Source organism: Notolepis coatsorum (genome assembly GCF_963971535.1).
Source record: "Notolepis coatsorum genome assembly, chromosome: 8".
In the NCBI taxonomy this organism is placed as follows: Eukaryota; Metazoa; Chordata; class Actinopteri; order Aulopiformes; family Paralepididae; genus Notolepis; species Notolepis coatsorum.
This window is the reverse complement of record NC_140172.1, coordinates 62083360-62094821: the sequence shown is the minus strand read 5'-3', so window position 1 is coordinate 62094821 and position 11462 is coordinate 62083360. Positions and strand designations below refer to the sequence as shown.

The window sequence follows — 11462 nt, the reverse complement described above, 5'->3', positions numbered from 1 at the left end:
TCAAGGCCTCAACCATCATCCCGTCCCCAAGAAGGCCAAGCTCACAGGCCTTAATGACTACAGACCTGTCGCCCTGACCTCTGTGGTCATGAAGGTCCTGGAGCGCTTTGTCCTGGCCCACCTGAAGCTCATCACAGATCCTGTGCTGGACCCGCTGCAGTTCGCGTACAGAGCCAACAGATCCACAGAGGATGCTGTGAACATGGCTCTGCACTACACGCTGGAACATCTGGACTACGCGGGCAACTATGTCAGGATCCTGTATGTGGACTTCAGCTCGGCCTTCAACACCATCCTTCCACCCATCCTGGAGCACCAGCTATCCCTGCTGCAGGTGCCGGCCTCCACTCGCAGGTGGATTACCGACTTCCTGTCCAACAGGTCTCAGCGGGTGAGGCTGGGGAAGAGCATTTCCAGCTCTAGGTCCACCAGCACCGGTTCCCCGCAGGGCTGCGTTCTATCCCCACTACTGTTCTCCCTGTACACCAACAGCTGTGCCTCTCTACACCCCTCGGTCAAACTCCTGAAATTCGCTGACGACACCACCCTGGTGGGTCTCATCTCCAGGGGGGACGAGTCGGCCTATAGGAGGGAGATCGAGAGGCTGCAGAGCTGGTGCAGCTGCAACAACCTGGAGCTCAATGCTCAAAAGACAGTGGAGATGGTAGTGGACTTCAGGAAGAAAGCAGCCCTGCCCCCTCCCATCATACTGGGAGGCACTCAGGTGATTCCTCGGCATGACCATCTCCCGGGATTTGAAGTGGGAGCTCAACATCACGGGCCTGCTCAAGAAGGCCCAGGGGAGGATGTTCTTCCTCCGGCAGTTGAAGAAATATAAACTGCCGAGGACCATGATGGCCCAATTCTACACGGCCATCATTGAGTCCATCCTCACCCACTCCATCATCTCCTGGTTCCCCGCTGCAGCGGCAAAAGATCTTGCCAAGCTGCAGCGGGTGATTCGCTCCGCGGAGAGGGTGATCGGCTGTCCCCTGCCCTCCCTCAGGTCCCTGCACGACTCCAGGGCGCTGAAGAGGGCGAGGAAGATCATGGCCGACCCATCCCACCCCGGTCACAGCCTCTTCACCCTGCTCCCCTCTGGGAGAAGGCTGAGGATCCCAAAGGCTGTGAAAGCTCGACACAGACTGAGCTTCTTGCCCTCAGCCGCCAGGCTGATCAATGCCTCAGGTCCCCCCCCCCCCCCCCCCCTCGGTACCCCCCCCCCCCCCCCCTCCTCTGCCCCCAAGTGACACTGGCACAATGACACTGACTGCACTGCACTAGTCCGTACTGGATCTCTGCACTCTTCACTTTATATATATATATGTACTTTATTGATTAATCCCCCACTGCACTGTTTCGTTTCTTGTCTGTGTTGGTGTTGTTTACTGTGAAAAAAGATAGAAAATGCATACACTGTATTGCTGCAAAAATTACCAATGTGTTTTACACAAATGGCTCAATAAAGGAATCTGAATCTGAATCTGAATCTGATGGTGATGTGCAGCAAGATCTGGCTAAATTTAGAATGAAGGTACATCTTTTTGGAGCTGTGTCGTCACCTAGTTGTGCAAATTTTACTTTGAGGAAGACTGCTGAAGACAACCGAGCCCACTTTCCACCTGGAGTGTCGGACACGGAGAACGACAACTTCTATGTGGATGATTGCCTGAAATCCATGCCTACAGAGCGAGAAGCGGTACAATTGGTGAAAGAACTGACTGCTCTCTGCCAGAGGGGTGGATTCACTTTATCCAAATGGATCAGCAACAGCCGTGCTGTATTGGCATCTGTTCCACAGGAGCACAGAGCCAAGGAGTTCAGGGAGTTGGAATTGGACATGGACAGTCTACCAGTTGAAAGAGCCCTGGGATTACACTGGTGTGTTGAGACAGATGTGTTCAGGTTCACGGTTACAGCACCAGAGAGGCCACACACTAGACGTGGCATCTTGTCTGTGGTCGGTTCAATATATGACCCTTTGGGATTTCTGGCACCATTTGCTCTGCCAGCCAAGCTGATAATGCAGGAGCTCTGCAGGAGGAGGCTTGGATGGGATGAAGCCATACCCAAAGTTTTCTCTCAGCAGTGGACAGGATGGCTAGCAGATCTCAAGCAAATGGTGGAGTTTAAAGTGGATCGGTGTATGAAACCTAAGAACTTTAGCCAAGTCACACACTCGCAGCTGCATCATTTTTCAGATGCCAATGAGAGCGGCTACGGAACTGTCTCTTACCTAAGACTGGAGAACAGCAATGGGGAAGTGCACGTTGCATTCACAATAGGAAAGTCCAGAGTGGCACCATTGAAACAAATGACAATTCCAAGAATGGAGCTGGCAGCGGCAGTCCTCGCTGTCAGAGTTGACACGATGCTGCGAAAGGACTTGCAGCTACCACTGGACAAATCCATTTTCTGGACGGATAGCACAACAGTGCTATACATAAACAATGAAACTAAACGTTTTCAAACATTTGTAGCAAACAGGATCTCTTTTGTAAGGGATGCTACTGACGTATCACAATGGAGATATGTGAGCACAAAGGAAAATCCTGCAGATGCAGCATCAAGAGGGCTGACAGCAGACCGCTTCTTGAGCTACAAAAGATCAAGTTCAAGTTTCTTTAATAGATGTCATACAGAAGTACAGAATACTTTTATACAAAATGCTTCTTACTGTTGCGCTCCAGAGACTGTGCAAGACAAGATAAGTATGAAATAAAATAACATAGTATAGCATGTAAGTTAGAAGTAAAAAAAATGAGGTCACAGTGTTCAGTATAGACATTATGTACAATGTTCGATGCAGAATAGACGTAACTGAGTTACCATATAATATACAATACTGTGCAGTGTACTAATATACAATACTATATAGTGCAAGGCAGAAATGGGATGAGGTGCAATTTAGGTACAATTTACAGTAGGTGTACGAGTTGTAGTGCAAATCCTTTATCAATAAATATAAAGTGTGTTTGTGTGATCTAAAGTGTGGAGAGTGGGTGCTGCAGTGTGTTGTTTGTTTAAGTGAGTGTGTGCGTGTGGGTGTGTGTGCTGTGTGTATTTGATGGTTGTTGCATAGTGTTTATTGTTCGTTTAGCAGCCTGATGGCCTGGGGATAGAAGCTTCTTCTGAGTCTTTCCGTGCTCGCCTTAAGACTCCGGTATCGCTTGCCTGACCGCAGCAGTTCAAAGAGGCAGTTGTTCGGGTGGCTCGAGTCCTTAATAATTCTCTTAGCCTTCCCCTTGCACCGCTTGTTGTAAATGTTCTGGAGGGTGGGAAGCCCCCCTCCAATTGTGCGTTCGGCTGAACGTGTCACTCTTTGTAGTCTGCTACGGTCTTGTGCAGTGCTATTCCCAAACCAGGAGGTGATGTTGCCAGTCAGGATGCTCTCTATTGTACATGAGTAGAAGTTCCTAAGGATCTTCTGACTGACTTGGAACTTCCTTAGGCGCCTGAGGAGGTAGAGGCGTTGTCGTGCCTTCTTCACAACACTGTCAATGTGTGTGGTCCATGTCAAATCCTCGGATATGTGGGCTCCGAGGTACTTGAAACTGTTCACTCTCTCAACCGGTGCCCCGTCGATGCTGATGGGGCTGTAGTCCTTGACCCCCGACCTCCTGAAGTCCACAATCATCTCTTTTGTTTTGCTGACGTTCAGGGAGAGGCAGTTCTCCTGACACCACTGTGACAGGTTCTCTACCTCTTCCAGGTAGGCCCTTTCGTCGTTGGCAGAGATCAGGCCCACCACTACTGTGTCATCAGCAAATTTGATGATGGTGTTGTTGTTCCGCTGTGCTACGCAGTCATGTGTGTACAGGGAGTAGAGGAGGGGGCTCAGAACACAGCCCTGGGGGGCCCCTATGTTGAGCGTGATGGATGAGGAGGTGCAGTTGCCTGCTCTTACCACCTGGGGTCTGCCCGTCAGGAAGTCCAAGACCCACTGGCAGAGGTCATAGTTCAAGCCCAGGTCCCTGAGCTTGGCTATGAGTTTGGAGGGGACTATGGTATTGAATGCTGAGCTGTAGTCGATGAACAGCATTCTCACATAGTTCCCCTGCCTCTTGTCCAGGTGTGATGCTGCTGTGTGCAGCACATGGGCTATGGCGTCCTCCGTGGACCTGTTGGGGCAATATGCAAATTGCAGAGGATCAGAGGTGGATCAGAGGACCAGATTTTGTCTGTAGATCAAATGATGAATGGCCGAACTTGCACTTTGAATCTACAATCTCTGCTAATGATCCAGAAATCAAACCTGACATCACAGTAAATGTCATCGTCAAAAGTCAATTGAACCCAACCAACTATCTAATCCACTACTTCTCATCATGGATGAAGCTGAAGACTGCTGTAGCTTGGCTTCTTAAAGTAAAGACCACACTCCTGCAACTGACTAGAAAGAGAAAGGAGATTCAAACTGCCATGAGTAGTGTTGAAGATGATCTTGTCAAATTAAAGGAAAAGGTTGCAGAGGAGATGCAAGTCTTTCAAGTGACACTTAGTGGACAGTGCTTATCTCCCGAAGATCTTATCCAAGCAGAATATGCAGTCATCTCATTCAGTCAAAGACAAAAATTCCAGGAAGAAATATCCGTTCTACAAGCTGGTAAAAATGTCAAAAGAAGCAGTCATTTGTACAAATTGGATCCAGTGCTGGATGATGGACTTCTGAGAACAGGTGGTCGCCTGAATAGGCTTGCGATGCCGGAAGAGACCAAACATCCAATTATTCTCTCGAAGGACCTTCACATATCCACACTATTGTTACGACATATCCATAAACAACTCGGACATGGAGGAAGAAACTATATGCTGTCTTGTCTCCGCAAAAGATATTGGATCATCAAAGCTAACTCCGCTGCAAGAAAAACCATAACTGTATTGTGTGCAAACGACAGCGGGGTCGAATTGGAGAGCAGAAAATGGCAGACTTGCCCTTGGAGAGGATTCAACCAGACAAGCCTCCATTTACAGATGTAGGAGTGGACTACTTCGGTCCGATAGAGATCAAAAGAGGACGAAGTCTAGTTAAAAGGTATAGTGTAATCTTCACCTGCATGGCAAGCAGGGCAGTACATCTCGAAATTGCACATACACTTGATAGAGACTCCTGCATCCATGCATTACGAAGATTCATCTGTCGACGAGGTCAAGTTTTGTCTTTGAGATCAGACAATGGCACAAACTTCATAGGAGCAGAAAGAGAATTGAGGGAAGCACTGAATAGCTTGAATCAGGATAAAATCCAGAATGCTATGCTTCAGCAAGGGATAAAGTGGAGCTTTAACCCCCCTGCAGGATCCCATCACGGCGGTGTTTGGGAGCGACTTATCCGCATGGTACGAAATGTACTACGTTCTGTTCTTCATCAACAAGTGCTTGATGATGAAGGATTGCAAACTTTATTGTGTGAAGTAGAAGCAATTCTAAATGATCGTCCCATTACCAAGTCTTCTGATGACCCATTGGACCTGGAGGCGCTGACCCCAAACCATCTTCTGTTGCTGAAAACACAGCCAGTATTGCCACCTGGATTATTTGTAAAAGAGGATCTGTACATCAAACGTAGATGGAAACAGGTACAATACATGGCAGATCTCTTTTGGAAACGATGGACAAAAGAATACTTGCCTCTAATCCAAGAACGTCAACGATGGTCAACAGTAAAAAGAAGTTTTGCCCTTGGTGATATTGTTGTGGTGGTTGATCCCACTGCACCACGAGGCTCCTGGTTACTGGGGAGAATATTGGATACCATTTCTGATGCAAAAGGTCTTGTATGCACAGTTCGACTGAAGACCAAAAGCAAGATATTGGAGAGACCAATAACGAAGATATGTCTGCTCCAAGAGACTGAAGTTTAAAGAAGATTGAATTATTTTATGTATTTTCTTCAGAAATTGGCAATGAAATTGTAAAAAAAAAGAAAAAGGAAAAAAAGTGTGAAAATTGTAAATTTTGAATATGGCTCCCTGAATATGATTTTAGTATTAATTGTCATTTACACTTGAGACTATTAGGGGCCAGTGTGTAGGAGCCATTATGATGGTGGCATATTATTTTATTATTTGTAATATTATTATTGGACACTTGGTGGCGGGTTTTTAGATTTGACAGCACTGGTTAGGTATTTAGAGGGTCACAGGTGCAGCAATCAACTAGGACACAGGTAGTGAGGAGCACCCCGTTCTTACCAGTAGCTCAGTAACAGTAGCTCAGTAACAGAAGCTCAGCAGCTCAGCAACCAGAAGCCAAGAAATACCAAATAAATATAGAATACCATATAATTCCTACAGAACCCACACTGGCATTAATGGAATGTACAACTGCAACTTCAAGCAATAAATACACCTAAACCTGGAATCACGACTGGACATCCATCTGTGTGTGTTGCTGTGTCTACTGCGTAGGATCACTCCCATACCCTACCTGTGAAGTAATGTGCAAGGTAAAACCAGACATTGGAACATGGAAATTTGCCGTTACACGTACCCTAAGCACTATACTGGGAAGCTAAACTTTCGCATACGACGTTACTACCCCCCCCCCCCCCCCCCCCCCCCCCCATGGCAGGAGTCGTAGTTTGCGTGTCTTTATTATCAGGAGCTCTTAGTCCACACATCCACTTGCTTCGCTGGAAATGGAAGAAGAGAGCGTCCCGTGTATCTAGCTCCTCCTTCATGTCAGTCTCTTCCTTACCTGTCCTTTGCCAGCCCAACAACGCACCAGCTCCCCCTGGCGACAGTCCAGCGCCATGTCCCACTACTAAATGTCAATATTAGGATATGGAGAATCAAGACGGGTCAGCGAGTTACACAACGTTATCATGGACACAGTAGAGTACAAGGAATTAGAGTTAGACACATTGAATTATTGTTAGACATATTCAGGTGTCTACATTGGAAAAGAATACAGGGGTAACATAATTTGAATGGCTTGGCACAGAAGGCTTCCTACAGCGTGTGTTTTGGATAATAGTCTTACAACTAGCCAAAGGAAGCAAGGGCCTGTCTAAAGTCTGAAGAACTGTCTCTACCACAGCGCATGCTAAAGTCTCAAGTTCCCAAACTGTGTGTGTGTGTGTGTGTGTGTGTGTGTGTGTGTGTGTGTGTGTGTGTGTGTGTGTGTGTGTGTGTGTGTGTGTGTGTGTGTGTGTGTGTGTGTGTGTGTGTGTGTGTGTGTGTGTGTGTGTGTGTGTGCGTGTGTGTGTGCGTGTGTGTGTGTGTGTGTGTGTGTGTGTGTGCGCACGCATTCAAACAGGGTATCCAATACAGGATAAAATTAGGACAGCAGTGCCTTATACTGCTGACAGGGCTGAGATGGCCAAAAAAAGCCTGCAGGGCCCGAGCCATACAGTGGGTGTACAGTGGAGCTGGCAAAGAGGAAAGCAGCAGGATCCCTGCTGAAATGGCCACCAAAGGTAAGAAGGTTGAACCTTAGTAGCTTCAGGTTGTTGTTATTGTTCAGAGTTATCATGACGCTGAAAAACCTACCGTCTCATTCTTGGGACCTAATTTGTCTCTGTCTTTACTGAGTCACAGTCACAGGGGGGTCCATATGAGATATGAACGCTTGTATTCAGTTATTTTTTCTTCTTTTTTAAACACTGTTGGGTGTTTCTGCTACTTTGAATATACGCGCTACAATGAATAAACAATAAAGATAAACATGTTCCATTGTAGAACTGTATTAATATAGGAGATAACCATGTTCCATTGTAGTAGATTAGATTAGATTCGAATGTATTGTCATCATACAGCACAAGTACAGCACAACGGAAATAGGTTTCATCCAACCAGAGTGCAAATGTAACAGTAAAGTGCAATAGTATTATACAATGTACAATAATTAAACTGGGTATAAAATATATAAATTAGTACTGCTGAGTAATAGTGCTAATAAGATGTATGTACAGAGTTGTAGTATATGTACAGTGATACAGGTATAAAGACACTATGGTAGTAACAGGTATAAAGACACTATGGTAGTAACAGGTATAAAGACACTATGGTAGTAAAATAGTAATATAGTACTATATTAATATGGAAGTTAAACGTGTTCCATTGTAGTTCTGTATTCAAATATAGTAAATATTTTCCCACATAGTCTCAGGACAGAGTTCTGTGTTTTGCTGGGTTTCTGACTCGGCCCAGACATCCTTTTTGGCCTCAATCTCAGGTAAAGCAGATATGAATGGAGATTGAGGTAATCGCTGTCCGCAGAGGAGGCAATTGATTAAGCCTTCAGAAGAAGAATCATTTGTCAGTTTCTAAATGTTTTTACTTTTAAACTGTCTGCTAAAAGTATTCTGTACTTCTGTATGACAAATATTAAAGAAACTTGAAACTTGCAGCACTTGGAAGTTTGTATAAACAATGTAGAAAATGTTTTGAGTGTGAACGTAACATGCCACCTTGACGTACATAGGCTAGGCTCTGCTACCCATACTGTACGAACTTTGAACTTTTGAACTTGTCTATACTCAATTTATACCTGCCTACTGCTTTCTATACAACTGCTTTACACTATAATTATAAGCTCAACTACCTACCTCAAACTATAGTCTACCCATATAACTCTGGATGATAGCATGTACAATAATGCTGTATATACCGTATATATATACTGTATATATTTATTCTTACCATTTATCCACATCTGTCTGTATATACCTGCATATAATAATTTTTACATATCTGTAGATACTTACCTACTCTTACTAGTTATACCACTGGCCAGTATGACTACAACAGAACACATTATCTTCCATATTAATACAGTACTATATTACTATTTTACTACCATAGTGTCTTTATACATGTTATTACCATAGTGTCTTTATACCTGTATCACTGTAATACTATAACATTGTACATTCATCTGATTACTATTACACAGTAGTATTCATTTATATATTTTATATCCTGTTTAATCTCCTGTACATTGTATATTACTATTTATTGCACTTTACTGTTACATTTGCACTCTGGTTGGATGCCAAACTTCCTTTAATTGTACTGTACTTGTGCTGTATAATGACAATACATTTGAATTTAAAACTATACCGTCTGTAGCTGTGAACATATAGAACACTGCAGTGTGAAGCTTTTGAGATTTCAAAATCGTACCTTTTTCAAAATGTAAAAAATAAAATAGAGTTAAGGTCTGAGACTGACCGACGTGGCATTGCAGGTCTTAGTTTAGTGGCGTTGGGGATTCCTGGAGGTCCATTGCTGGAACCAAAGAGCAGGCGGGCCACAGCTGTATTTCCAGAAATTCTATTCAGCTGAATAAATTGCAGCACATCATGGAATCCTGCTACAAGAACTTCAGTCCAATTCCCTGCCTCACCGCGGCCAAGCGGCTCATTTATGCATCTCCAGCTCTCACAAAGGCAAATAATTATTGTCTGTGCCCCCATCGCTGTCCCTGTCTTCAAGGCTGACCCACAGTGGGTCCTACTAATCACCCCAAAGTACCAGAAAATACCAGAAAATACCCCAAAATACCCTAAAATACCCCAAAGTATACCCCAAAATACCAGAAAATACCAGAAAATACCCCAAAATACCCTAAAATACCCCAAAGTATACCCCAAAGTACCAGAAAATACCAGGAAATACTCCAAAATACACCAAAATACCCCAAAGTATACCCCAAAATACCAGAAAATACCCCAAAGTATACCCCAAAATACCAGAAAATACCCCAAAATACCCCAAAGTATACCCCAAAGTACCAGAAAATACCCCAAAGTATACCCCAAAATACCAGAAAATACCAGAAAATACCCCCAAAATACCCCAAAATACCCCAAAGTATACCCCAAAGTACCAGAAAATACCAGAAAATACCCCAAAATACCCTAAAATACCCCCAAAGTATACCCCAAAATACCAGAAAATACCAGAGAATACCCCAAAATACCCTAAAATACCCCAAAGTACCAGAAAATACCCCAAAATACCCCAAAATACCCTAAAATACCCCAAAGTATACCCCAAAGTACCAGAAAATACCCCAAAATACCCCAAAATACCCCAAAGTACCCCAAAGTATACCCCAAAATACCAGAAAATACCCCAAAGTACCCCAAAATACCCCACAGTACCCCAAAATACCCCAAAGTACCCCAACATATCCCAAAATGAAAAACAAAAATGTGCACATTTTGTGTAATAGTGTGTAATAGTGTAATAGTGTAATAGTGTGTAATAGTGTAATACTGTAATACTGTAATAGTGTGTAATAGTGTAATAGTGTAATAGTGTAATAGTGTGTAATAGTGTAATAGTGTGCTAGTGTAATAGTGTGCTAGTGTGTAATAGTGTAATAGTGTAATCGTGTGTAATAGTGTAATAGTGTGTAATAGTGTGTAATAGTGTAATAGTATGTAATAGTGTAATAGTGTGTAATTGATTTGATTTGATTTGATATTTTTTATTTTCGTGTCTTACATACAGATGTATGCCCAGCCCATATGGGCTTACAAGACACATAACAATAAGTATATAATAATATACTTTATCAATTACTTAACAAATGACATAGACCAAGATGGCCATAAAAAAAAGAAAAATACAAGAAAATACAATAAAACGTAATATAACACAAGCTGTACTCAATGTAAATAAACAGAAAAACAAGGTGAATTCAAATACAATTATATAGGATACAGTGTGTTTAGTAATAGTGTAATAGTGTAATTTTGTGTAATAGTGTAATAGTGTGTAATAGTGTAATAGTGTAATAGTGTGATAGTGTGTAATAGTGTAATAGTGTGTAATAGTGTAATAGTGTGTAATAGTGTGCTAGTGTAATAGTGTGTAATAGTGTGCTAGTGTAATAGTGTGTAATAGTGTGTAATAGTGTAATAGTGTGCTAGTGTAATAGTGTAATAGTGTGCTAGTGTGTAATAGTGTGCTAGTGTAATAGGGTACTTTGGGGTATTTTGGGGTACTGTGGGGTATTTTGGGGTATACTTTGGGGTACTTTGGGGTATTTTGGGGTACTTTGGGGTATTTTGGGGTATTTTCTGGTACTTTGGGGTATTTTATGGTATTTTGGGGTATTTTGGGGTATTTTCTGGTACTTTGGGGTATACTTTGGGGTATTTTGGGGTATTTTCTGGTATTTTCTGGTATTTTGGTGTATACTTTGGGGTATTTTAGGGTATTTTGGTGTATTTTGCGGTATTTTCTGGTATTTTCTGGTACTTTGGGGTATACTTTGTGGTATTTTGGGGTATTTTCTGGTATTTTGGGGTATACTTTGGGGTATTTTAGGGTATTTTGGGGGTATTTTGGGGTACTTTCTGGTATTTTCTGGTACTTTGGGGTATACTTTGGGATATTTTGGGGTATTTTCTGGTATTTTCTGGTATTTTCTGGTATTTTGGGGTATACTTTGGGGTATTTTGGGGGTATTTTGGGGTATTTTCTGGTATTTTCTGGTACTTTGGG

General features: G+C 43.1%; 1 protein-coding gene across 1 annotated transcript in view; it reads left to right on the top strand.

The window, feature by feature from the left end:
• Positions 1-7367: 7367 nt before the first annotated feature.
• Positions 7368-11462, top strand: part of rtn2b (reticulon 2b) — a 68013-nt gene continuing 63918 nt past the window's right edge. The window contains exon 1 of the mRNA XM_084320840.1: positions 7368-7420. Coding sequence (XP_084176966.1) covers positions 7408-7420 — 13 coding nt within the window. The 5' untranslated portion in view covers positions 7368-7407. The remainder of the gene's footprint in view (positions 7421-11462) is intronic.